At 43.2% G+C, this 27,823-nt stretch overlaps 2 protein-coding genes and 2 long non-coding RNA genes across 4 annotated transcripts in view; 3 read left to right on the forward strand and 1 right to left on the reverse strand.

Annotated features, from left to right (window-relative positions):
• The window catches only part of LOC309701281 (ribonuclease inhibitor-like), a gene marked incomplete at its 5' end in the record, with an annotated part of 286,714 nt that overhangs the window by 102,855 nt on the left and 156,036 nt on the right, over window positions 1-27,823 (forward strand). The gene's annotated exons all lie outside the window — the stretch shown is intronic.
• On the reverse strand, window positions 1,725-6,037 carry LOC309701625. Its single transcript, XR_014275186.1, has 3 exons — window positions 5,604-6,037; window positions 4,700-4,717; window positions 1,725-4,589 (listed from the first exon to the last, which is right to left on the reverse strand). It is a non-coding gene; the product is annotated as an uncharacterized lncRNA (long non-coding RNA).
• LOC309701597 lies at window positions 6,040-8,378 on the forward strand. The gene is made up of 2 exons (XR_014275156.1): window positions 6,040-7,230; window positions 7,860-8,378. It is a non-coding gene; the product is annotated as an uncharacterized lncRNA (long non-coding RNA).
• The window catches only part of LOC309700381 (ribonuclease inhibitor-like), a gene marked incomplete at its 5' end in the record, with an annotated part of 43,501 nt that continues 25,467 nt past the window's right edge, over window positions 9,790-27,823 (forward strand). The window contains 3 exons of the mRNA XM_082523901.1: window positions 9,790-10,063; window positions 14,462-14,563; window positions 16,142-16,232. Coding sequence (XP_082380027.1) covers window positions 9,790-10,063; window positions 14,462-14,563; window positions 16,142-16,232 — 467 coding nt within the window. The remainder of the gene's footprint in view (window positions 10,064-14,461; window positions 14,564-16,141; window positions 16,233-27,823) is intronic.

Here is a 27,823-nt window from a genome sequence, read left to right on the forward strand (position 1 = left end):
AGATTAATAACAGATATGATTCAATGCAGAGAGGTCTGTTAATACATAGTGAGTGAACCAACCAACCACAGCATCTGTGGTGAGAGAGTCATCAAGGAGTTCAGGCACTCCATCAAGCTCACAGGCACAGACTCAGGTGAGATTCTAGAGTTGCAGGGCTTCCTCCAGAGCAGCTGTTAGAAACACAGCTGCATCTTCTTTCTCTCACACACAGAAAAGAGTGAGACAGAGTGAGGCATCAGGGAGTTTAATTACCAGCTTTAAGACAAATGAATGAGAGTGCTGAATGATAGCACTCATGAGTGGTGCAGCATGCTTTAATTACTACCCACTAGTGAATGTGTCAGCAGCTGAAACTGTATTAATGGTGATTTAAAGAAACGAGTCCCAGTGTGTAGACCAGGCGAGCTGCTTCACTTGTAACACACTGGCAGAAACCCCAAGTCAGTTAGGATGACTACCTGAACATTTGAATGTTTCCACTGGTCACTGAGGTGGTACGTTACAGGGATCCAGTCTGTTCATTTACAGGACTCTACTAGAGCTGCTTTGCATGACTCACAGTTGAAATAATGCTTCTTTGTCTGATGCAGGGCCTTGGTTCACCCCATCAGTCGTGCAGGGGGTCGTCTGCTCTGCAAAAGTGCACTTTAATGTAAACTGTGCAGCAGTGCTGCAAACTAATCCAGACGAAATAAAAGCACAATGTCAGGAGCTACTGCAGTTCAGCATCAAACGTAGGCCAAATCAATCATTAATATGATTTTCATGATCATCTTGTTTGTCTTAATGTTCTTATGATTCAAAGAAACATCCAGCAGCTGTGAGATCGGCTGTACTGATTTAAAATGAAGTGTGTACGGCCCCAAAGCCTCTGAATGAGCTGCAGATGTGTTTCAAACTCCTGTAACAAAAGCAAACATGTCTGCATACCGGCTAACTTTGTCCACACACTGTTTCTGCTCTGCAGGTTTCACAGATGAAGATGCAAATAGTGGAGGATACGGGGATGGAGGAGATTGGGTTGGACTTTCATTAATATTTTGTCTGTTAGTTTGGGCTGTTTGTTGTTCCTGCTGCTTCCGCTGTCGTCATAATTACCTGCAAGGAACTAAAGCCATTATAGCAGCATCCTCCTGAAAACAACATCTGCTCTGCTTTTCCACAAGAATGAAGATGCAGAGGTCTGGCTTTAGGATCTGAGCTCAGATAACATCTGGAGTTTAAAGCATCATTTTAATCTTTTTCTGCACAAAATGGCTCAGTCGAGTGCTGCCAACTCCAAGAGGTTTTTGGAGGATCGGGTGATGGAGATCTATAAAGTAGGAGTAACATTATATAGCTACTATGTCAAAATTCTATAGTATGGTATATGATATGGCACAGCCCTGCTGTAAAGATCAAATGTGTGACAGTGAAAGGTGCTACAAAGAAGTCGGGAGAGAAATGCTGCAGAAAAGTCTCTTTAGCAAACAACGAGCAAACATAAAGCCCGTCCATTTCACATTTAAGGCAGGTAGTATGTTTGTTTTTCTAATGTTGACAAACTGACCCTCCATCCATCCACTTCTGCTGATCCTTTTCAGGGTCGCGGGGGCGCTGGAGCCTAACCCAGCTGTCTTAGAGCGAGACAGACTGAAGACCTGTCCAGTCCGCTGTCCCTACTAAGTGCATGTCCTTGAAACAGTGGAATAAAAACTAAAACAATGACAAATAATGATCCTCATCATCAACATTACTACCGAAATGTGAACTAGCAAGTACAGCCTGAGCTCATAGAAACAACATCTTTGTAATCTGTAACAGTTTTGGATTTTTGGACATGTTAAACAACTTTTAAAGGGTTTTTCACAAAGATGCTGAACATTAAATGCAGGATGCCACAGACATCCATTTTAGCCAACAATCTGCCATCTTCACCTCCAGTGTTCAAATAAAACGGAGACGTTGTGACATCAGCAGGAGACAGAGATCAGCTAGAGACACGCAGACAGTTTAAGCAGGCTGCTGTTCAAGTGGAGGCTGGTATGAATCCTGCTTCTGTTTATGTTTCCTGTTGAACAAAAACTTGACCAGAAACTGACATACCAACTTTCAGACTAGCAGATCCATCCTCCTTCCCTCCATCCTCTGTGTGTCCTTCTGTCTGACCTGCAGCTGAGAAACAGGTGTGAGGTGTCAGCTGTCAGGTAGGTGATGAGTGAAGAACAGAATCCATTTCCTCTTCAAACTGCTGTCAGACATGAGCTGTGTTCCAATTCGTCGGCTGCATCCTTCGGAGGACCCGGCCTTTGCGGTCTACGTGGGCCGGGATGGTGGGGACAGAGAGGCTGTAACTACATCTGCTGGTGTCACTGTGACCTCAGAGCAGTTTACATGAAACATGAAACGAATTACAACTTTTGCGATATTGACCAGCTCATGATGCAGAGTGTAGACTGTATCTGTGATAATGAAAATGATTTAAGGACTGGTTTATGACACGTCTATAAAAAATATAAAGTCTGTACAAATGTGAAACTACAAAGTTAAAAGCAGCTGGAACGACAGCTGTTCAAAGCTGAACACTTACATCAGCCAGAAGACAGAGTGAGTCCTCCATCTCTCTGAAGGAGGCCATCGTGGTGAGCACAGATGCAGCAGCAGTGTGGATGTGTCCACTCTCACAGTGTCTCTCTTTCAAGTTTGTCCTCACATTCTCAAAAAAAGAACATGTCTATGCAGATGCCCAGAGCCTAACAACACACCCGCTATAAAAACTTTTGCACCACCAGATTTTCATATACTTACATTTGAAAGTGTTCGTCTCCTGCATTAACTCCCACTTCGATCACTATCATTATCAGAAAAATATCTCCTGTATGGCCCGCAATGAATCCTGGGATATGTTGGGCCACAAAGGACACACCTGACCCATCCTTCAAATTCAGGGAAATGAAGGACGCATTTGGAAGACTTCAAATTTGAACAGCCTTCGTCGCGTCCATGTGATACAATTTCCTACAAATGTGGCATTCGAAGCATCCTCTCCCTGAATTTGGAAACACCCAATGTGATGATAGAGAGCAGGAAGAACCAGTCTCAACAAGAGACACACACACCTGATTTCCTGTAACTGCAGAGGGGAGGAGCCACCCGAGCAGGTGGGAACAGGAAGAGAAACAGCTGAGCCTCCGTCAGAGCAGCAGGAGGACGGTGGAGCTGAGGCAGGGTGAGTGTTAACACCACATTGTTGTAGTTTTGCTGTCAGAGTCTCTGAGTGTGTTTGTTTGTGTGACTGTAGAGAGAAGAAGAGTCACAGTGAGCTCTGTAGCTGTGATTGGCTCAATAATCACCTTCAATGGACTGAACGCAGAGAACGAGCCGAGGAACCTGACAAACCTGTTTGTGTGTGTGTCTGTGTGTGTGTGTGTACCTGTTTAGACATGTTTGTGAGGACAAAGAGTTGGTATGCTACTATGTGGGCTAATAGAGTCCCACAAAATGGCCGTCCTCACGAGTTTGAGGATATTTTTGAGGCTTTTTGGTGTCCTCACTAAAATCTGAAAACAAGTGTCTGTGTGTGTGTCTGTGTGTGTATGTGTCATAAAGAGAGTCGAGTTCACGGTCGCACACTTTCTATCTCAGAGGCTGTATCCCAATTCTTCGGAGCCCCTCTGATGACATGGTCCAAAAAATAAATCAATTGTGGCCACAAAATACTACTTCGTGCGCACGAAATGCTAATTTGTGGGCACGAAACACTTGACCAATAACCGTGATCCTTCCCAGGCCCTTGCAGTTGGTTGACAATAAAATCTATCCCGGCGTCCAGGCCCTGTAAAGCAACTGGGCTCTCAGTATCCTGTTTAAATGTCTCTCCGTAATAATGGTTCCTTGCATTGCAGGCTTTTCAAAATGCATTGTAGCTCATTCCCAGCCTAAAATAAAACTCACTCATACCGTCTCTGTCCACGGTGTATAGGTTTAGCCTACTCTCATGCTTGTGTCTCTACGCAGCTGTCCAGGAATTGTATCAATATGATGTTGCCACAAATGCGTAATTCGTTGCCACGTTATACCCATTTCGTGCTCTCGAAAATAGTATTTCGAGGGTATTTTGTGGCCACAATTTATTTATTTTTGGACCATGTCATCAGAGGGGCTCCGTACAATTCAGGTACTATTATTATACTATTAGTGTTAATTGTACTTTCTGCAGTGTTTAAATGATTACATATACACACAGTTACTGTCCCTCCACACATACGACTTGGTTCTCCTTCTATGCCCCAGCTTTGTTTTCTTTTTCCCACCGAGGCTTCTAGACTTCTGATTGGCCAGCATTTCTGCACGGTTAGGAATATATCTCCACCTGTTGCTTTGGCATGTTCCTAGCAGTGTTTTCCTTCATTTCTGCCTTTACGTGTGGACGGGATTATTTTTGAAAACAAAAACGGAAAATCTCCGTTCTCAAAAATACCCGTGTACGTGTGGACGTAGCCTCAGTCTATGTATTTACTGCTTTGTGGTGAAGGTCCGTGTCTCATGTCAGTGTGTTTAGTTTGCGTTTCCTCTGTCTCATCTTGTCAATCACTCCCAGCTGTGTCCTGGGACAGGGATAAAGGGCAAAAAAACAAAAACCAACTAAATAAGCAGACAAAAAAAAAAAATATATATATATATATATATATATATATATATACACACACACACATACATCAATCACCTGGATCACCTGTTGAGAAAGAAAAAAGAAAACAAGCAGAAGAAAACGAGAGCAATACAATAAACAACATCACAATGATATATAGTAATATAACAGTAAATACTAAATATTAAACATTATTGTGCAGCACATAAGATCAACAGAACACAGTGTGCTTTGAGGTACACTCTAAGAACTAAAACTGATAATTACTTAAATATTTTGGTGCAACACACTGACATTTTAGACCTTCTTCAGAATACTGTATATACTATGGGCATCATGGTGCTGATCCAGAATCCTTACATTATTATTCATTACTAGAGCTACAATAATAAAGCAATGAGGAGGGGGAAGTAATAAATATGAAATAATGTATTTATGATGATTCCATTTGTTTCACTATCCACTCTGTGCAGGGCAAAGCTTATTACATGTATAGAGATACAATCATTTTACTGCTGTAAAATCCAAATTTTGTCTTATTTAAAATATAAATCTAATATAATCTGCTTCTTAATGTATGTTCTTTAAAATACAGCGTGTTTTTAATATATTATAATTATAATAATGCATAATTATGTGGACATGTATATTAGATCGTTTTTTAGTGAAATATAATCCCCCCAGAAGGGCAGGAAATGCTCTGTAACTTACTTTAAAACTAAATATGTTCACTAAAACGGTGACAGAGCTACAGACCCATGACAGCCTTACACAGGTAGCCAGCAGCTGTGACCAGCACTACTTGTGCAGTTAATAAAAGGACAGGTAATGTTTGTCGCGCTGTTGCACACACAGCACGCTCGTTTGTTTCAGTTCGTCAAATTGCCACAAGACAACTTACCAACGTGTACGTAATAAGCTAATACTCCTGGGTGCTACACACTACAGTGTACGCTGTACACCTACTTACTGGGTTTGTCGCATCAGTCTGTGTCTCTGAGTTAACTTGTGTTTCTCCTACAGCTCCGGACCGCAAAAAATGCGCGTGCTCTTTGTGAGCTCGTTCCCGGCTCGTAACCAGCGCGTTCTGCCGTCGAGGGCGATCATTGGTTAAATGTGATCATGTGACTGATGCAAGCCAGATCCTTTTATTTAGCAAAACTGTGATTAATAGTTAAATATTATTGTTGAAGGGCACAGACAGGACTCCGCACGCACGCACACATTAAAAAAAAATAATACTTTTTTTTTTTAAAAAGTTGCCTCAACAAAAGGGCACCTTGGGCACCCATCAGGAAAGGGGCGGGTGCTCAAGCCCCTCTAGCCCCCCCCCTCTGCACGTGCCTGTCGCAGAGAACGGGGGTGTGAGAAGACTCCAAAACCTCCCTCCGCCCGCTCATTGTAGTGTTGATGCATGTGTGTTCTAAGGTGCATATCCCCAGCTTTGGAAAATTCAGAGGCACAGATGAAGCTGGGGTACACAAAAACTGTAAAGCCAGGTGGAAAAGGTTCAGATAAGATGTCTTCCTGTTCCCCCAGTACGTTAAAGGATCCTCTGATCTTGGAATGTTTCTCTCCGACACTCTCCACAATACTAAGGGGTTGGCAGTCCGTTATAATAAAACTCAGGACTGCATGGTCCAGAACAGACTTCCTAGGTGCTTGATTTCAAAATAATAAAACGCATGTTAATTAAAAAATGATGATAAAGCAGTTCAGTGTCAATATAGGCCGACCTGTGTTCATTCTCGGTGTGTTTGTCTCCTCATTTTCATGTTTGGTTCTGTAATGCCTGAACACTGAGGAGGTGCTTTTGATTGTGTAACAAAGCTCAGCAGAATAGAAAATAAATAATTTACACTGCAAGTCACATTGCTGTTTTTCCTATTCTGATAGATTACACTGAAACAAAGACAGACAAACTATTCCCTTATTTGCAGTTAAAAGATCAAAATGATCCCACACAGCAGAAACATTTTTTTTTCTTTCAAGCTCAATTTTGTTATGGAGAGATGTTTTTTTTTTTTTTTTTTTTATCTTTGCGAGAGTAATTTTGGTTTTTTGGGGGGTTTTTTGGTGGCGACTCATCCCATTGACAGATGCAGATGCGGTACCTTTTAAACACAGTTTAGCGCGTTGGTAATGAGCGATACAGCAGCTGTATCGATCACGTGACTTTTTCTTAAAGCGACACACGCACCGATACAGGTTTCGCTCTGTGAGCTTGATACAAGCGTCGGTGCATCAGTGTTGCTGGACCCATCACTACTATTTCGGAGTTGACGTCACGCCGCAATGCATTGTGGGAGCGCGGCGGCATTTTCGGGGTCTACGAATCAAATCAAACACACTGTGTTGGAACGACGATTACAAGATGCTTAAAAGCAGCTTAAAAGAGAATGGACTGTATAGAGACCGATTGCGTCCAGAGGCGAAGCGGCGGTACTTGCAGAAAATAGCGTGCATTGGAAATGTGGACCCGTATGAAATACGGCCGTGGAGTAGAAACCCTGAAGACCAACCGCTATTGACGTAGCCTGATATATTTCATACCTTATCTGTGGAGTCAGCGCGTACAAGTCGTCATTCAATCAAAGGTAAGTCAGCTCGAGTACAGCGAGTGAAATGCGTTTGATTTCCCTGCAAACATTCAGATTACTGCAGCATAAATTCATTCATGAGGGGAAATTACAGTGAGAACATGTGGAGACTGTTAGGTGGATAACATAGTGAGTTCAGTGCATTGATGAGACACTGTCCTGAAGGATTTAGTTATTCTCTATGGTTAAAGAAATTGCAATGATTTATTAATGTTTATTATAAATAATTCTAATTATACATCTTGCTTCCATATTTGTATCTTGTGTCACTAAAAATACATTTTATTTTAGTTTTATACTTTGATTAATGACCTGCAGAATCTCCTTAACATATTAAGTGATTCATAATTGTCACTTTATGCTTTCTCCATCTCTAAAGTGATGACATCCTTGCATTACATACTTTAGGTTCATTTTCTGCAGGCAGGTTTCTGACAGAACAGACAGATTTACACTATAACATGCAGCGTTCTATAGATGGACACATAAAGAAATGAAAAATTACATGTATGTGCTAACTTTCTTGACACTTTGTTACATTTATGATAAAGTAGATTAAACACATTTGTGTCGGCCTTGGCTCATAGTTCTTGTCTTTAAATGAACTTTGTCTGTGTGTGTTTCAGGTGCTGCACTCTAAGACTGAATGAACCAGCATTGCAGCCATGGGTCACTGTGAGCATCACAGGGAAGGTTGAAGCCGCCCGCTGCACCTGTATGGCCGGAGTCGCAGAGACCTGCACCCACGTCGCTGCTCTTCTGTCTAAAGTAGACGGAACAGTGTTGATCCGTGGCACAAGGACTGTTACAGATGAACCTGCATACTGGGTTTTGCCTGGTAATAATACCAAGATACACCCAGAGGTTGGCCATAAGATAGACGACTTCTCTTCAGCTGCCCAAAAAAAGGCTCTTGATCAAAACATACACAGACCATCTGTAGTGACAGGTAAAAGGAGCCGTCCTCAAAAAAGAAAAACCCCACCTGCTACTGTGGAGGAGTTGTTACTGCTATAATGCCATCATGTTTTATCTAGGGGTCTAGATGTATGCCTGTAGTGCACTGCTGTGTAAATAATTTGCATTTACTGAATATGTACTGACTGAGTCCCACTGTTCAAAAGTTGAATAAAGAAACTAAATTATTTTGCCTTTTTTTTTTTTTTATTAAAACCACTTTATAGAACATCACATCAGTAACAGTGTAGAATCCATGTCATTTACAGTTTACAAATGACAAAATGTTTACACCAAATCATGAGTGTTTACATGATATCACCCACTACTAACATTACTTTATTTACTGTATCTTTTGAAAAAATAACAGCACAAGACTTAAGAACATTTAACAGGAGCAGGTTTCATTCTTCTCTGGTTTTATTATCACACTGTTCACCAAACGCAGCAAACCTTCACCATCTTATCCAGAAGGGTCACCTCTTCACCCTCACATGGAAGAAGTAATCTGATTGGCATGGTGGTTTGTTTGAAGCAGGTCCCTCGTGTAGCGCTGGAAACCAGTCATGATGTTTCATCCATTTCATCGGCTGGTTTGCTGCAATAATGCCAAATAATTAGCAACTCTATAAATAGACGGTAGTTCTGCAAAATCACTCAGTAGGATGTTTGTTCTAATTTGCTATGAGCTCAGAGCGCATCGAAAATGAAACTAATAGGCTATAAAGAGAGATATGAACATATTTAGAACTTACCGGAATGAAAATGTCTGGAGCACCAACAGATATTTGGAGATGGAAGAGAGCTGCACGTCAGCTCATCTCACAGCTGCTATCCAGGCTAGACGCCTTCGTTTGGTAACATCGATACACGAGCTGCCTCATGTCGCTTCCAGGTTGGGAAAGCATAAAAAGACAATCCAACCTTATTCCCGTGCCGGTCGTAAGATTGCAGCCGAGCACACAGCAAGTACGAACCATGGCTATGCTATCGCTCCTAGCTTAGACCCCCAAAATGGTGAATCGGGCCAAAATCCTTTCCACGCCCACCCCCGTGACATCACGCTCCGAAGCCCTATAGTGATGTGTTGTGGTGCTTTGCTCCCACCCCTTGTGTTCCGTGTTTTCGTCTTCCCTTCGTGTAATTCTTCATATTCGTGTACTGTTAGTTTTCCCAGTTTAGGTTTTTGCTTAGTTTCCATGCTCACCTTCGCCATTTCTGTTTGTATCACCATGTGATGAATAAACTCACTTGCATCTGAGCTGCCTGCATAAAGGGTCCTTTGATAATTTACACACGGCTCGCAAACCGTGACAAAAACACTGGAAAAATTGGGCTGTTCTAAAACGTTTGACGGGTAGTGTATATATTTAGTTTATATATTTTCTTTATTTATAATAGTTTGTTTTATATTGTAGCAAAGTGTTACTTGGATACTTCTCTATGTGCTTCTTCATGTGCAATTTTGTTGCATTCTGAGCCTAAGAAATTTATTGTGATGAACTGCTGTTAGAATCAAGTTAAATTCTGATAAATCAGACAATTACCTCTCCAGCTGTTGTTACAGTCTTTGTTTATCGGGTCCTTACAGGGTAAAAGATGACGACACCTAAAGAAATCCTTCTGGGGACTTTGGAGGATTTGGAACGTGATGACTTTGAAAAATTTAAGTGGCATCTGAAGAACGGGTCTGTAGAAGGTTTACCAGCAATCCCAGTGAGTAAACTGGAGAATGCAGAGAGGACGAACATAGTGGATCTGATGTTTGATACCTACTCTATCAACACTTTTGAAGTTGCTAAAAATCTTTTGGGGAGGATAAACAAGAATGATCTGTTGGAGAATTTAAATAAAACCATCCCAGAACCCACAGGTAAGTCAGGGAATGACTAAACAAAAAATACATAAACAATAAAAACCTTAGTTAACATTACACAGGTGCCATTAAAATCTATATAAATAATAAATCCAAAACACTTGCCAACACTTTCAGGAGTGAGAGACTGCAGAAAGCCAACAGTTTGTGTTTTATGCATCTGCACAAATAACCTCCTGTGTACACATGAATATCTGCTCTTTGGGTTGGTTTGATTAAAATGGGACCAGCAGCAGGTTTTCTGCCCATTTTACAGATTTATATTGTCAGATTGGTTTTAGAGCTGTTTTATCAACATAAATGAGGCGACAACAACAGTTTGGGACACGTCACAAATATGATCAAAGTGCTTTCTCTTAAATCTATTTACCAGTTGAAGGTAAAGTTAAAAAAATGGCTGCCATTTCTTTCTGCTGTTTGGAGACCCAAACAAAAAAATGCCCACACAGTAAATGCTTTTTATTATGGTTGATAAACAGGACACTAAGGTGATTGGTCAAAGGTTGGAGGAAAGCCACAGTTCTCCTTATTTGACTGAAATCCACCATTTCAGCTCGTGTTTTTTCTTCTGCAGCTTTCTGGGAGATTCCACTTCAGCCTTCTGCTGGCAACGCTCCCGTTACCAAGCTTCCCTTAGGCAGCATCATTAGAAGACATAGCATACATTTACACTGCTATGCAGATGATACCCAGCTCCATCTGTCCATGAAGTCAGATAACACACACCAATTAGTTAAACTGCAGGAACGTCTTAAAGACATAAAGACCTGGATGGCCGCTAACTTTCTGCTTCTTAATTCAGATCAAACTGAGGTTATTGTACTCGGCCCTGAAAATCTTAGAAATATGGTATCTAAGCAGATTCTTACTCTGGATGGCATTACCTTGGCCTCCAGTAACACTGTGAGGAACCTTGGAGTAATTTTTGACCAGGACATGTCCTTCAACGCACATATTAAACAAATATGCAAGACTGCTTTCTTCCATTTGTGCAACATCTCTAAAGTTAGAAATATCCTGTCTCAGAGTGACGCTGAAAAACTAGTTCTGTCATGGTCCTGGGTCGTTCAGCGTTTTGTTTCATTTTTGGTATCACCTTGTGTACTTTGTGTTAATTCTGATTTTGTATTAGTTCTTAGGTTGATCTCTACCTGTGTCTTTCCTCTGTGTTCTGTTCGTGTCCCCGAGTTTGTGTTGTAAAACAGTCTGTTTCCTGTTTTACTTTGAAGGTTTGTGTCTCGTCTTGTGAATTAGGATCAGCTGTGCTCCCCTCCTGTGTGTCATTCCCTCATTACCTTGTGTGTATTTATAGTATGTGTCTGCCTGTGTTCCTCGTTGTGTCGTCTGCATTACTGTGTTAATCAGTGTTACTACTCGTCTCTCTATCCAGCCTTCTTTGTGTCATCTCTGTGTATTCCCCGCTGTCCTTATGTTTTCAGGTTTGTCTGTTACAGTGGCAAAAGTATTCGGCCCCCTTGAACTTTTCCACATTTTGTCACATTACAGCCACAAACATGAATCAGTTTTATTTGAATTCCAGGTGAAAGACCAACACAAAGCGGTGCACACGTGAGAAGTGGAATGAGAATCATACATGACTCCAAACATTTTTTACAAATAAATAACTGCAAAGTGGGGTGTGCGTAATTATTCAGCCCCCTTTGGTTTGAGTGCAGTCAGTTGCACATAGACGTTGCCTGATGAGTGCTAATGACTAAATAGAGTGCACCTGTGTGTAATCGAACAAGGCCGAACAAGGAGAGTGCTGATCCGAAATGCAGCCAAGAGGCCCATGGTGACTCTGGACGAGCTGCAGAGATCTACAGCTCAGGTGGGGGAATTATTAGTCGTGCACTGCACAAAGTTGGCCTTTATGGAAGAGTGGCAAGAAGAAAGCCATTGTTAACAGAAAACCATAAGAAGTCCCGTTTGCAGTTTGCCACAAGCCATGTGGGGGACACAGCAAACATGTGGAAGAAGGTGCTCAGGTCAGATGAGACCAAAATGGAACTTATTGTTCAAAATGCAAAACGCTATGTGTGGTGGAAAACTAACAGTGCACATCACTCTGAACACACCATCCCCACTGTCAAATATGGTGGTGGCAGCATCATGCTCTGGGGGTGCTTCTCTTCAGCAGGGACAGGGAAGCTGGTCAGAGTTGATGGGAAGATGGATGGAGCCAAATACAGGGCAATCTTGGAAGAAAACCTCTTGGAGTCTGCAAAAGACTTGAGACTGGGGCGGAGGTTCCCCTTCCAGCAGGACAACGACCCTGAACATAAAGCCAGGGCAACAATGGAATGGTTTAAAACAAAACATGTCCATGTGTTAGAACGGCCCAGTCAAAGTCCAGATCTAAATCCAATCCAGAATCTGTGGCAAGATCTGAAAACTGCTGTTCACAAACGCTGCCCATCTAATCTGCCTGAGCTGGAGCTGTTTTGCAAAGAAGAATGGGCAAGAATTTCAGTCTGTAGATGTGCAAAGCTGGTAGAGACAGACCCTAAAAGACTGGCAGCTGTAACTGCAGCAAAAGCTGGTTCTACAAAGTATTGACTCAGGGGGCTGAATAATTACACACACCCCACTTTGCAGTTATTTATTTGTACAAAATGTTTGGAATGATGTATGATTTTCGTTCCACTTCTCACGTGTGCACCACTTTGTGTTGGTCTTTCACCTGGAATTCCACTAACATTGATTCATGTTTGTGGCTGTAATGTGACAAAATGTGGAAAAGTTCAAGGGGGCCGAATACTTTTGCAAGCCACTGTAGTTTTTCCAGTTTAGGTTTATGTTTAGTTCTGCCCTCACCTTGGTTTGTTCACTGTAAATAAAACCTCACTCGCATCTCCACCACTGTCTGCAACTTGGGTCCTCATTTAACTCCACCGCACGACTGCTGCCCCAGCCGTGACAAGTTTATGCATTTATTACGTCAAGGCTGGACGACTGTAATTCATTATTATCAGCAAGTCCTAAAAACTCGCTGAAAAGGCTTCAGTTAATCCAAAATGCTGCAGCAAGAGTCCTGACAGGGACTAGAAAGAGAGAGCAGATTTCTCCTGTATCGACTTCTTGTTAAATCCAGAATTGAATTCAAAATCCTGCTCCTCACATACAAGGTCTTAAATAATCAGGCCCCATCTTATCTTAATGACCTTGTAGTACCATATCCCCCTATTAGAGCACTTCGCTCTCGCTCTGCAGGCCTACTTGTTGTTCACAGAGTATTTAAAAGTAGAATGGGAGGCAGAGCCTTCAGTTTTCAGGACCCAAAAAGATAGTTGGGGTTTTTTCTGTTGTATTATTGTAGGTTCTTTATCTTACAATATAAAGCACATTGGGGTGACTGTTGTTGTTATTTGGAGGAATTAATAAAAAAAACTTTTATACTTGAAATTCTTTCATTTATTCTACATATTTATTCATCACTGGCTCCATAGTGTTGTTTATGTAATATGTGAAATGTTGCTAGTATTGATTTGGTGCTGTATAAATAAACACAATTAAATCAAATGTGTCTCTATAAAACCTGCCCTCAGTTATAACCCAAGTGTCAGGGCTCAATGGCTCATGAAAAGGAATGGAGTCAAGCACAGAACCAAAAAACGGAGGCTGAGTGACTTTTAACAGAAATGTATTTTACTAGATTTCTTGACGGAGAAAGCTGAATCACGGCTAAATTCAACAGCAAGCGAGGTATTATGAGAAGTGCAGAGCTGAGGCCAGAACATAAGCTGAGGCAGGTCAAAGGAACAACAGGGGCAGAATCGGGCGAATAGAAACTATCCAGGATCACTGGAACAAAGGAGATAATAATCAGAGTGGTCCACAGTGTAGTGAATGAGTCCAAGATTTAAAAACTAAGAGGTGTTACGTGGCTGCAGGTGGAGATCAGCTGGAGGAGGAGATGAATTAAATCTGGGTACAGAGTGAGATGTGGGTGCACAGGGAGGCAGGCAGGTGAGGATGGCAGTTTGCAAGAGTGAGTTTTCCCAGCAGTGGCAGGCCAGAATCCTGAGGCGTGACTTATGGCGAGAGTTGGAAGATGTATCCAGGTGCCGACTAGGGAACAGGAAAAGAGGGTTACGCGAAACAAGCTGAGGAGCACAAGACAAAATGTGAGGCAGAGAACTGACTGTGGTAAGCACACAATCTGGAGAAGGTTCATTGTGAGTGCTGCTCATAAATACTGCCGGAGTAATTGGCAACAGGTGAGGAGCAGGGAGGAGTGAGGAGGGCTCCACCCAGGGGAGGAGAGCTGATGCTGTGGAAAGTTACTCAGACTCACCCGGATCATGACACCAAGAGTCCAGTGAACTGAACACATAACCACAGTAACCAGAATGCAGTTTTCTCATTTGTGTCATTTGCTGTTTATTCATGCAGAGATTCTCACTGAGTGTCAGCTCAAACTCAAGTCAGACCTGAAGCAGAAGTTCCAGTGTGTGCTCGAGGGGATTTCTACAACAGAAAACCCGACCCTCCTGAGTCAGATCTACACAGAGCTCTACATCACAGGGGGAGGGACTGCAGAGGTCAATGATGAACATGAGGTCAGACAGATTGAAACAGCATCCAGGAAACCAGACAGACCAGAAACAACCATCAGACAAGAAGACATCTTTAAACTCCCACCTGGAAGAGATAAACCAATCAGAACAGTGCTGACAATGGGAGTGGCTGGCATTGGGAAAACAGTCCTAACACAGAAGTTCACTCTGGACTGGGCTGAAGACAAAGCCAACCAGGACATCCAGTTCATGTTTCCATTCACTTTCAGAGAGCTGAATCTGCTGAAAGAGGAAAAGTTCAGCTTGGTGGAACTTGTTCATCACATCTTTACTGAAACCAAAAAAGCAGGAATCTACATCTTTGAAGACTTCCAGGTTGTGTTCATCTTTGATGGTCTGGATGAGTGTCGACCTCCTCTGGACTTCCACAAAACTGCAATCCTGACTGACCCTAGAAAGTCCACCTCAGTGGATGTGCTGCTGATAAACCTCATCAGGGGGAAACTGCTTCCCTCTGCTCGCCTCTGGATAACCACACGACCTGCAGCAGCCAATAAGATCCTTTGTGACATTGTTGACATGGTGACAGAAGTCAGAGGGTTCACTGACCCACAGAAGGAGGAGTACTTCAGGAAGAGATTCGGAGATTCGGAGCAGGCCAGCAGCATCATCTCCCACATCAAGACATCACGAAGCCTCCACATCATGTGCCACATCCCAGTCTTCTGCTGGATCACTGCTACAGTTCTGGAGTTTGTCATGAAGAACAAAGAGAGCAAAGATCTGCCTAAGACTCTCACAGAGCTCTACCTACGCCTTGTGCTATTTCACCTAAAAACGAAGGACATCAAGTATGATGGAGGAGCTGAGACAGATTCATGCAGGAAGATCATTGAGTCTCTGGGAAAACTGGCCTTTGATCAGCTGCAGAAAGGAAACCTGATCTTCTATAAATCAGACCTGACAGAGTGTGGCATCGATATCAGAGCAGCCTCAGTGTACTCAGGAGTGTTCACACAGATCTTTAAAGCTGATGAGTGTCACATGTTCACCGGTGTCGTTTACTGTTTCGTCCATCTGAGCATTCAGGAGTTCTTTGCTGCTCTTCATGTCTATCTGACCTTCATCAACTCTGGAGTCAACCTGCTTAAGAAACAATCTCCTCGCTTTAAAATCTTCCAGAAAACACTTACTGTAAAAGACTTCTACCAGAGTGCTGTGGACAAAGCCTTAGAGAGTCCAAATGGACACCTGGACTTGTTCCTCCGCTTCCTCCTGGGTCTTTCACTGCAGACCAATCAGGATCTTCTATGCATGCTGACAGAGACAGGAAGTAGCTCACAGACCAATCAGGAAACAGTCCAGTACATCAAGAAGAAGCTCAGTGGGAAACTGTCTGCAGAGAAAAGCATCAACCTGTTCCACTGTCTGAATGAACTGGATGATCGTTCTCTAGTGGAGGAGATCCAACAGTCCCTGAGATCAGGACGTCTCTCCACAGATCAACTGTCTCCTGCTCAGTGGTCGGCTCTGGTCTTCATCTTACTGTCATCAGATCTGGATGAGTTCGACCTGGAGAAATACTCCCGTTCAGAGAAGGCATTTTTGAAGCTGCTGCCAGTGGTCAAAGCATCCAAGAAAGTGCTGTAAGTGAATCTATGAACAAATATGTTTAATAATGCTAGATGAATAAAAGAATATGTCTCCATTGTTATTCTTCCTCAGGCTGAGTTATTGTAAACTCTCAAAAAGAAGCTTTGAAGCTTTGTCTGAAATTCTCAGCTCCCCATCCAATCATCTGAGAGAGCTGGACCTGAGCTCGAACAAGCTGCAGGATTCAGGATTGGATTTGCTGTGTGTTGGACTAAAGAGTCCTGACTGTAAACTTGAAACTCTCAGGTAAGGATACAGACTTTTTGACACTTTTTGACTCTTAAATCTGTAAGTTTATCTTGATGCGGACGTTCAAAGTCAGCACAATTTTCCTTTTAAGTTCCTGAGTTTATATTTTTGACTGTCAGGTTGTCTGGACAGATGTTTTTATTTTATTTTATTTTTTTACTTGTCCCTAAAGTCAGAACTAAACCCACATGTAGATGACTTTCAAATTCAAATTCAAATTCAAATTCAAATTCAAATTTTATTTGTCACGTACACAGTCATACACAGTACGATATGTAGTGAAATGCTTGGACAACTGCTCGTGACCTAAAGAAAACAAAAAAGGAAAAGGCTATGAATAAGATAGGAAATAAATATGAAAAATTAAAAAGGGTAAATTTAACTAGGAAGGAATAAAATATAAATTAAGGTTAAAAATGAAATAACTGTACAACACAAATTAGAATGAAGGGTAAATTTAACTGGGAAAGAATAAGATAAAATACATAAATTAAAGTTGAAAATAAAATAACTGTACAACAAAATACACAACTATATAAGAATGTATGAAGAAATATAAATAAATATATACACAATAACAGCAGCTGTACAAGTATTAGCTTGAAATGAAGAATATAGTGTCCAGTGTTGTGCAATCCACATTATGTCTTGTGCAGTGCAAATATGCTTAAAGTGATTTAAGTGATGAAGTGAAAACAATGTCCAGAATGTCCAGTGTGTGTGTAAGAACTGTATGTGTGGGTCAGTACTGTGTGGTGGTGTGATTGAGAGACCGTATCGCCTGCGGGAAGAAGCTCCTCCTCAGTCTCTCTGTGTTGGTCTTCAGGGAGCGGAATCGCTTTCCTGACCTCAACAGAGAGAACAGTCTGTTGTTGGGATGGCTGAGGTCCTTCACGATCTTCCTGGCCTTGGTCCAGCACCGCCTGCTGTAGATTGAGTGCAGGTCAGGGAGCTCGGAGCGGATGGTGCGCTCAGCTGATCGCACAACCCTCTGTAGAGCTCGTCTGTCCTGCATGGTGCTGTTCCCGAACCAGGTTAAGATGTTTCCCGTCAGGATGCTCTCTATGGTGCACGAGTAAAAGTTCCTGAGCACCTTGGAGGGCAGTTGGAAGTCTCTCAAGCGGCGTCCGGGTACACACCGGCTCACTCCTTGGCGGCTCGCTCAGGCCACTTCGGAGGTGGGGTGCCCCCGGCCTCTCGGCCTGGGGCTCGGTCACTCAGGCACAGCTGGCTGCCGGCGGAGCTCACGGGCGCGTCACTGCAACTCCCCCTGGCTTCTGCTCCGCGGCTGCTGAATGAGCCCTCATCTGGGACTCTCCTTAGCTCTTACTGGGACAGTGGCGCGGCTGCCCCTCTGTGGGTCTTCCTTGGTCTCTTGTGTTCTGGGGGCCTCTGGATGTCTGGAGTTTTGATCTCCTCCATACCTGCTTGATACCATAGAGGACAGGGCTGTGGCTCCCCACACTCCCTAGCAGATCATTACATGGAGAAACCTTTGGAATGCAAGCATGCTGATCCACACAGGTATGCACACAGGTGTACACATGGGTATTCATAGACGCGGACTACAGCTTTCTTGGCTGCTGCCTCAAAGCACACTGTGCGCTGTCTATCTTGCGTGCTGCACAATATCGTTTATTATTTAGTAACTATCGATATCTACTGCTAGCTAGTTTATTGTGATGGTGCTTTTTTTTTCTTATTATGTTGCTCTTTGTTGTTTGCTTTCTCCTCTGTTTTTTTTTCTCCATACAGGTGACCCAGGAGTTTTGTTTTTTTTGTTTGTTTGTTTTTTTCTCTCTTCCCCCCCTTCTCACCGTCTCTTCTCCCCTTTGGTTTTCTTTTTTTCTCTCCCTCTCTTTCTTTCATTCTTTCCCCCTGTCCTATCCCACAGTCATGTCTGTCCCGTTTGTAGCAACTGAAAATAAAATAAATTCATAATTATAATAAAGGTCAATCAAATGGACCAATATGGCAAGGCCATGATGATCCACTTGGTAAAATAAATCCGCTTGGCATCTTTCTTGGCCTTAAGACAACAATTCTGATGGCTAAAGATCCAAACGGGACAAAAAAAAAAAAAAAAGGAAGTCTCTCGAGCGTCTGAGGTGGTAGAGACGCTGTTGGGCCTTTTTCACCACGGTGTTGATGTGACAGGACCATGACAGGTCCTGCGTGATGTGAACTCCGAGGTATTTGAAGCTGTCCACTCTCTCCACTGGGCACTCGTTGATGACGGGGGTCTGGTAGTTCCTCTCCTGCTTAGTGCTGAAGTCCACTATCAGCTCCTTTGTCTTACTGATGTTTAGAAGGAGGTTGTTCCTCTGGCACCAGTTCTCCAGATTCCTAATCTCCTTCAGGTAGGCCGTCTCGTTGTTATCAGAGATCAGGCCCACCACGACGGTGTCGTCAGCAAACTTGATGATGGTGGTGGAGCTGGTAGTGGCCACACAGTCATATGTGTACAGAGAGTACAGCAGGGGGCTCAGAACACACCCCTGGGGGGCTCCAGTGCTGAGAGTGGTGGAGGCTGAGACATGTCGGCCCATCCTTACTGCCTGTGGTCTGCCAGTTAGGAAGTTGGAGATCCACTGACACATAGATGAGCTGAGTCCCAGATGCTCCAGCTTGGTGGTGAGTGTGGAGGGAATTATGGTGTTAAATGCAGAGCTGTAGTCTATAATAATAATAATAATAATAATGGATACTTTATTGATCCCCATGGGGAAATTACTTGTTTTTCTCTGCATTTGACCCATTCACTCAGTGAAGCAGTGGGCAGCCCACTAAGCAGGCACCCGGGGAGCAGTGTGTAGGGACGGTACCTTGCTCAGGGGTACCTCAGGGTAGCCGTTAAGTGGATTCGAACCGCCGACCTTCCGATCATGGGGTGCCCACTTTACCTACTGAGCTATCCCTGCCCCCTATGAAGAGCATTTTAACATAATTCCCCCTTCTAGTGTCCAAGTGAGTAAGTGATGTGTGGAGGAGATGAGAGATGGCATCGTCTGTGGAACGATTTGGACGGTAAGCGAACTGTAGTGGGTCCAGTGTGTCTGGTGGTGAAGAAATGATGAAGTCTCTGACCAGGCGTTCAAAACACTTCATCACTACTGAGGTGAGGGCTACAGGGCGATAGTCATTGAGAGAAGCAGGGTGGGGTTTCTTCGGGACAGGAACAATGATGGACTCTTTGAAGCATGTGGGGATCACCGACTGAGATAAAGAGATGTTGAATATCTCAGTGAACACAGGAGCTAGCTGGTATGCGCAGTCTCTTAGGATACGACCTGGGATGCCGTCTGGTCCTGCTGCTTTCCTGGTGTTCACTCTCTTGAAGGCTCTCCTTACTTCATGCTCGGAGATGACGAGCACGTTTCCGGTGCTGGCAGTATCTTCCTGTCTGCAGCCGTTAGCGCCGCTAGCACTAGCATTGTTGGAGTCCTTAGCTGCAGCCTCAAAGCGAGCATAGAAAGTTACTGGAGCAGCCTTCCTGAAGACAGCAGTGTGTTTTCATGCTTTTAAAGCCAAACTCACCTTTCAGACCTGGCTTTCATTTATTATCTATTTTTATTTGTTTATTATATATTTATTTCTACTGTTTAACTACTGCTCACATCTTTTATCCTCCTTTTTAATTGTTCATTTCTTTTTACCCAGTGTTTCTATATTGCACTTTGTATTTGTCATCTATATTTATCATGCACTACTTTGCTCATTTATTGTTTGGTTTTAATGTTATTAAATTCCGGTTCTTTTGGTATTCGTTATGGCCAAAAAGACACGGCTCAAAAGTGGTCTTTTTACTTTAAAAGATTATCTTTATTTTACATATCCGGATATGGAGACCTGAACACACAACCCCAGGTCTGAAGCACAAAACAGCAAGCCTAGTCATTTATATAGACATCACACACACTTTAAGTTTCGACCAAACACTCTGCTTAGTTTCACTTTTCGCCTGCAAAAGCATGTAATTTCCTGTCAGTCCTGTCGGCACAGAGTGTACTCAGATTTGGGCCTTTCTTATAAAGCAATATAATCAGCATATAAGTATTTAAGATTATAAATTTAAACCTCAACAATGTTCTTACCTGGGGTCCGTTCTTCGTACCTCGCTTACTACATCCAAGATCAAATCATCGCGCCAACTTTGAGCTCGCTATTCCGGTACTCCGAACACACCTGTTGTTGACGATTAGTATAGCTGGATGAAGTAATGTGAGATCACTGGGTGGCTTAACAGGGGCTACGCATCGATAGTAGAAACATTGATCGGCAACCCTTTGTTTGTTTATTGATTTCACACAGATACATACAGGTCATTTCCTAAAAAAGGGAAATGTACTATTAACATTCTATTACATGTATGTGATTATTACAGATGTAATTCATATTTCAGAGTAGTAATTGCAAATTACTTTGTGTAATCAAGATGAGAGACCACGGCTATAAAAGCGAAGGTGGATTTGGGAAGTCTGTCGCAGCCATGTCCTGTCCGTATACGCGAGCCACCCATTGCGGAAGGTGCAAGATTGATAAGGAGAGTCCTCAGAATCCAGCGTATATTGCGGGACAGACAGGATCCTTTAGCTCAGCGCGACAGTGTGCTCATAGAGAGATATCGATATTCCCGTGAGGGTATTATTTACTTAACCAACTTGTTGACGAGGGGGTGCAGGACCACCACCTGTCTTTTTTGCTCTGCCCTTTTCTTGGTTGCTGTTATGAACAAACAGATTATTCCAGGGTCTCTTTCCAAGAGACGAAAAGCAATATAAGTGATAAATATTACCATTCTGTAGAATATTCTTATATTGCACTTTCATTGTTCCCATGTTCTAGTGGGTCCTGTTGTGGCTCTAATGTGAAAGGGGATATAATGTAATATAATATAATATAATGTAATATAATATTGGATAATATAGTGTAATATAATAAATCTACCCTACCGCCTACTGGTGTTGGCCAGAGGGGCCGATGGCGCGATATGGCAGCCTGGCTTCTGTCAGTCTGCCCCAGGGCAGCTGTGGCTACAACTGATTAAACTCTGAAACTCCTGAAATCCCTCACTCAAGAGTTCTTGCTCTGCTGCCGAAAAATACCGAGCGCGCTCCTTCGACATTTCCGCCGACCAATCAGAGGGTTGCTGATCAATGTTTCTGCTATCGATGTGTAGCCCCTTTTACGACACCCAGTGATCTCACATTACTTCATCCAGCTGTACTAATCGTCAACAGCAGGTGTGTTCGGAGAACCGGATTAGCGAGCTCAGAGTTAGCGCGATGATTTGGTCTTGGATGTGTCATTTGATCTTGGATGTAGTAAGCGACGTACGAAGAACGGGCCCCAGGTCTCTGGTTTGTTTGTTTGTTTGTTTGTTTGTTTTGCTCAGTTCTGTTTTTCTGAGGTTTTTTAAGTTATTAAATTTGTAACTCTAGTGATTTGTGTATGTGACAGAGAGGCACTGCTAGGGATTTTTTGACACAAGTTGTTCTTGTAAAATCAGTCTGTGGAGGTTCTCAGACATCCAGGTCACCGTAGTCTAAGGAGCTTGGAAAGAAAAGCGTCTTCTTTAAGTTTCCTTGAAGATGTTTCACCTCTTATGAGAGGGTCAAATGGTGGAGTAGGGCAGTCAGTGAAAGGGCAATGGTGGTGGCTCAGGGTTTGTATGTTTGGGGGGTTCAGAGGGAAAAGATGAATGCAGGTCTGGAGTTGGTGTGTGAGAGCAGGGAGTGAATTCAGCATCCTGACAACCTGGATGAAGCTGTCTCTCAGTCTCCTGGTTCTGGCCCGGAGGCTCTTCAGTCTCCTCCCTGATGGCAGCAGGTCCTGACAAGCATGTTGATAGTGTCACCACCCGATCGTTGGGGGGTGGAGTCTTCTGTGCTGGGGTGTCGTTCTGTGTCTCAAAGCAAGAGAAAATTTCACTTAGCTCTTACGGTAATGTGGTGGACCCGACAGCGGTCTGAGGAGTGGGCTTGTAGTCTGTGATGGTCTGTATCCCTTGCCACAGCCTCTGAGTATCTCTGCTGTCACTGAAGCTTTGCAAAATCCTCCTGGAGCACTGCATTTCCACCTCTCTGATGCATGTGACAGGTTTGCCCTTGCTGTTGTTAGGCTCACCTCATCCCCAGCTTTCAAGGCTGCATTTCTCACCCTCAGGAGCCTGTAGACCTCACCTGTGAGCCATGGTTTCTGATTGGCCTGGACAGTGGTCTCTATGACCTCATCGATGCCTTTTGAGATGTAGCCAATGACAGTTTCTGTATATTCCTGCAGGTCTGTGGTGTTGTCATGTGTGGCGGCCTGTTTAAGGATCTCCCAGTCTGTGGTGGAAAAGCAGTATTGCAGGTCCTTCTGGCCACACACGTACCTGCTTACGAACTGGTTTAGTGACTTTGACCAGGGGCCTGTATGCTGGCATTAGCATAACAGTGATGTGATCAGAGGCACCAAAGTGGGTGGGGGGCTTTGTAATCTCCTCTCTGGGTGGTGAAAACATTATCCAAAAAGTCGTTTCCTTGTGTTGGAAATTCAATGTGTCTATGCAGTAGTAAACATAGGGGGTGTCCAAATTCATGGGCTGCATCCTCCTGAGGACGCATTTGTAGACCGATTACGTCACAGCGACACGATGAAGGCTGTCCAAATTCATAGACTCCTCTGAATGCAGCCGACCAATGCGTCCTCTTTTTCCCCAAAATTAAAGGATGGGTCGGGTGTGTCCTTCGTGGCCCACCATATCCCAGAATTCATAGCGCGGCCCATCCAATTCCACTTTCCGGCAATGGCGGTCGCTACTAAGTTTTCAATATTACTCTTATTACTCTTTCTGGGTCACAAAATAAACTTTTAACATATTTTCAGGTGAGAATGTAGCTGTGTAAACTTTAAATATCTGCTCAGTTTATCAAGATATCGCATATTTGCAAAAGTGCTCCGACGTTTCTGAGACGTCTGTTACCCACCAGCTCGATAGCTAGCCGAGAGCTCGAGGGTCAGTAGAGCCGCCGAGAACAGCAAACTCCCGGCACATCATGTTCAGATCACCGCGGTCTTTCGCTACTCAGGTTAAACGTAATATATAAGTGACTTAGACAACCTAAAAATGTTATTGTTTGACTTTTTTCAGTGTTTTATTTGTTCCTGAGTAAATCAGTTTGGCTGAGATTAAAGTTATTAGATTAGATTAGACAAAATAAACCTTTACAGTGGCAAAAGTATTCGGTCCCCTTGAACTTTCCCACATTTTGTCACGTTACAGCCACAAACATGAATCAATTTTATTGGAATTCCACGTGAAAGACCAACACAAACTGGTGTACACATGAGAAGTGGAATGAAAATCATACATGACTCCAAACATTTTTTACAAATAAATAACTGCAAAGTGGGGTGTGTGTAATTATTCAGCCCCCTTTGGTCTGAGTGCAGTCAGTTGCCCATAGACGTTGCCTGATGAGTGCTAATGACTAAATAGAGTGCACCTGTGTGTAATCTAATGTCAGTACAAATACAGCTGCTCTGCGACGGCCTCAGAGGTTGTCTAAGAGAATATTGAGAGCAACAACACCATGAAGTCCAAAGAACACAGCAGACAGGTCAGGGATAAAGTTATTGAGAAATTTAAAGCAGGCTTAGGCTACAAAAAGATTTCCCAAGCCTTGAACATCCCACGGAGCACTGTTCAATAGTGATGGGCAGATGAAGCCTCATGAAGCACTGAAGCTTTTCATCCAATTGGTTCACCTCAACGCGAAGCTTCTTGAAGCTTCATTTGCTCTAGCAGGACACCTACTGGACGTAAAAATATTAGTTGGCATGAATTTGAAGAGTGTGGCATTTTGCACACAGCCTGTGAATGTCAACAACAAAAGGAGTGTGTAAAACATCTATATTGTAGTGATGGCAGTATACTGTGTATATTTATGCTGGCAGTATGGAAAATGATTATTTGGAAATGCCTAAAATGGAAATGATCATATACTGTGAGGTGAGGTGTGGACAGTGGTTGTGCTTTTGTAACATTGAGGCAAGGACAGTGATTAGTAGGGGTGCAACGATACACAAAATTCACGATTCGGTTCGGTTCGATACTTTGGTGTCACGGTTCGATATTTTTTCGATACAAAAAAAATGTTCATGCCTTTTTAATTTGTCATTTATTAAAATTATAAATATATATTTTAACTCAAAAGTACAGTTTTTAAATTTAACCCTAACCCTTGTGCGTGTTTTTTATTTTGACAGAGAATGCGCACCACTTATGTGCACCCCTGGTTATTTAGCTCGTCATATTGCAGCCACAGAAATTCTTTTGTCCATGAAACCATAAAGCTGCACTTTCTTTTTGCCTTATAGTCTGATTTGTCATAACTTCTCCGTTTTGTGGTAAGCTTTTCTTTGGCTGTCACTTCTTCACCCTGACCTGTCTTATTTGGCTCAGCAGAACTAAAATATATATTCTGCTGCTTTTACACACACACACACACATAACGCTCAGCGATTCTCTGCGCGATCAGCTTCTCACATGTTTAAGCTTGCTGCGGGAGATTTCACTTGTCATGTTTGCATAGTAAGCTAACGATTAATAAGACAATGTCAGAGGAATTGGTGCACAAATTATCATCACTCACAGATCAGTGCTGTCGCTCTCTATACACAGTTCGCACGATTGCAAAGTGAAAGCAAAAAAACAAGCGCAAATTCAAACGCGATTTCAATATGTCACATATTGACAGTGGCTCACCGATGCCAATGACATAATTACCCATCTACATTTCCGAAAGAATGCAAAAGCATTGACATATATTTTTCCTTCCTACAATAGCCCGACGGGCAGGGCAGAGATAGATTTTGGTAGCCCGACTGAAAAAAATCGCTAGCCCCGGGACGTCGGGCTAGCGATATTGCGAGCCCTGTATCTGATTGAGGAATCACTCATCTTTGTCTTTGCACTAGGATAATGTCGGTGTAAATGTGCAGTCATATTCGTTGTGTTCCCACTAGTGCTTTCAGGTTAATCTTGTTGAAATGACCTTAACGCCACAACACGGCAAATCGCCGTTAACGAGCTACCACCGATCGCCCCGTGCATGGGGCTAGACGGCCAACACGTTAACGAGCTAACTGCGCTAACACACTAGCTCCCACCCATGTAATTGAGCATTGCGTGGCACATCCAACATACTGTTTTACTTTAGTCCATGACTCGCTTACCTTCAGGGTCATACGTCACATGAAAACCAAAATAATTCCAAATGCCAGATCTGAATGAGGGTGGGCGAGGTCCAAGTTGCAAGGAGTGCTTAACTTCTGTCTCGCTAGCTTGCCCTGCGCTCTTCCTTCTGACGATGCTGTCTGTGTTGAGCGCTCAGTGGATCTGCGCTGGACAGTACAGCCTAGGCGGAGTAGTCGAACGCAGATTCACTGAGCGCTCAACACAGACAGCATCGTCAGAAGGAAAGTTGATAAAATAAATTACAAATTTTGTATTGTTCGATACATATGCGTACCGAACCGAAAGCACTGTATCGAACGGTTCAATATCGATACGAATATCGTTGCACCCCTAGTGATTAGTGTTTAGGGGACACATCATTGGTTTTTATTTAAAAACAACAGTTTCTCCACTGTGGCAGGTCGTAGGCGATTTCTTTTTTTTCCAAACTGTCTCTAACTCTCACTAACCGCAACTCTCCATCAAACGCCCACATTTTGAATGGGGTCTGAGGGGTTTATATCGCTGTCATAGCTCGCGGCAAAGTTTGAACCGCTTCCTGAACCAGTCACGTGGTACAGCCGGACAGCGAGGCTTCGGACGTCATCATTTTCAGCTCCTCCCATAAATGAAGCAAGCCTCGATACGCGCTTCGCGGAAACGCCCCCTCCATTACTCGACACACGCTTCGAAGCCTCGATACAGAACGTCACATCACTACTGTTCAAGCCATCATTCAGAAATGGAAGAAGTATGGAACAACTGTAAACCTACCAAGACAAGGCTGTCCACCTAAACTCACAGGCCGAACAAGGAGAGCGCTGATCAGAAATGCAGCCAAGAGGCCCATGGTGACTCTGGATGAGCTGCAGAGATCTACAGCTCAGGTGGGGGAATCTGTCCACAGGACAACTATTAGTCGTGCACTGCACAAAGTTGGCCTTTATGGAAGAGTGGCAAGAAGAAAGCCATTGTTAACAGAAAACCAGAAGAAGTCCCGTTTGTAGTTTGCCACAAGCCATGTAGGGGACACAGCAAACATGTGGAAGAAGCTGCTCTGGTCAGATGAGACCAAAATGCTCTGTGTGGAAAACTAACACTGCACATCACTCTGAACACACCATCCCCACTGTCAAATATGGTGGTGGCAGCATCATGCTCTGGGGGTGCTTCTCTTCAGCAGGGACAGGGAAGCTGGTCAGAGTTGATGGGAAGATGGATGGAGCCAAATACAGGGCAATCTAGGAAGAAACCCTCTTGGAGTCTGCAAAAGACTTGAGACTGGGGCGGAGGTTCACCTTCCAGCAGGACAACGACCCTAAACATAAAGCCAGGGCAACAATGGAGTGGTTTAAAACAAAACATATCCATGTGTTAGAACGGCCCAGTCAAAGTCCAGATCTAAATCCAATCAGGAGTCTGTGGCAAGATCTGAAAACTGCTGTTCACAAACGCTGCCCATCTAATCTGACTGGGCTGGAGCTGTTTTGCAAAGAAGAATGGGCAAAGATTTCAGTCTGTAGATGTGCAAAGCTGGTAGAGACAGACCCTAAAAGACTGGCAGCTGGAACTGCAGCAAAAGCTGGTTCTACAAAGTATTGACTCAGGGGGCTGAATAATTACACACACCCCACTTTGCAGTTATTTATTTGTACAAAATGTTTGGAATCATGTATGATTTTCGTTCCACTTCTCACGTGTGCACCACTTTGTGTTGGTCTTTCACCTGGAATTCCAATAAAAAATGATTCGTGTTTGTGGCTGTAATGTGACAAAATGTGGAAAAGTTCAAGGGGACCGAATACTTTTGCAAGCCACTTTATTAATCCCCCGGGTGGTTTTCACACAGCTGAATAAACGTCAAACAGAAAACTGATTAAGTAGAAGTGTGAGATGGTTGAGAGTTTACTCCAGTGTCCTGTTATATTTTAGATAGCAAGGAGCAGACAGCTGAGTTTATTAAACTCCACCAAGACAGCGGTGATGCTAATCTGAAGGCTAGACCGTCCCATTTCATAGCCGTTTACTTCTGGCCTACCCGACCTTTGGAGGTATAGTTCTCATCACGCTGATTTATGTCCAAGTTTGATTCTAATTCCGACAGCGGTGATG

The sequence above is a fragment of the Aulonocara stuartgranti genome, assembly GCF_965226115.1.
Source record: "Aulonocara stuartgranti genome assembly, chromosome: 23".
Classification (NCBI taxonomy): Eukaryota; Metazoa; Chordata; class Actinopteri; order Cichliformes; family Cichlidae; genus Aulonocara; species Aulonocara stuartgranti.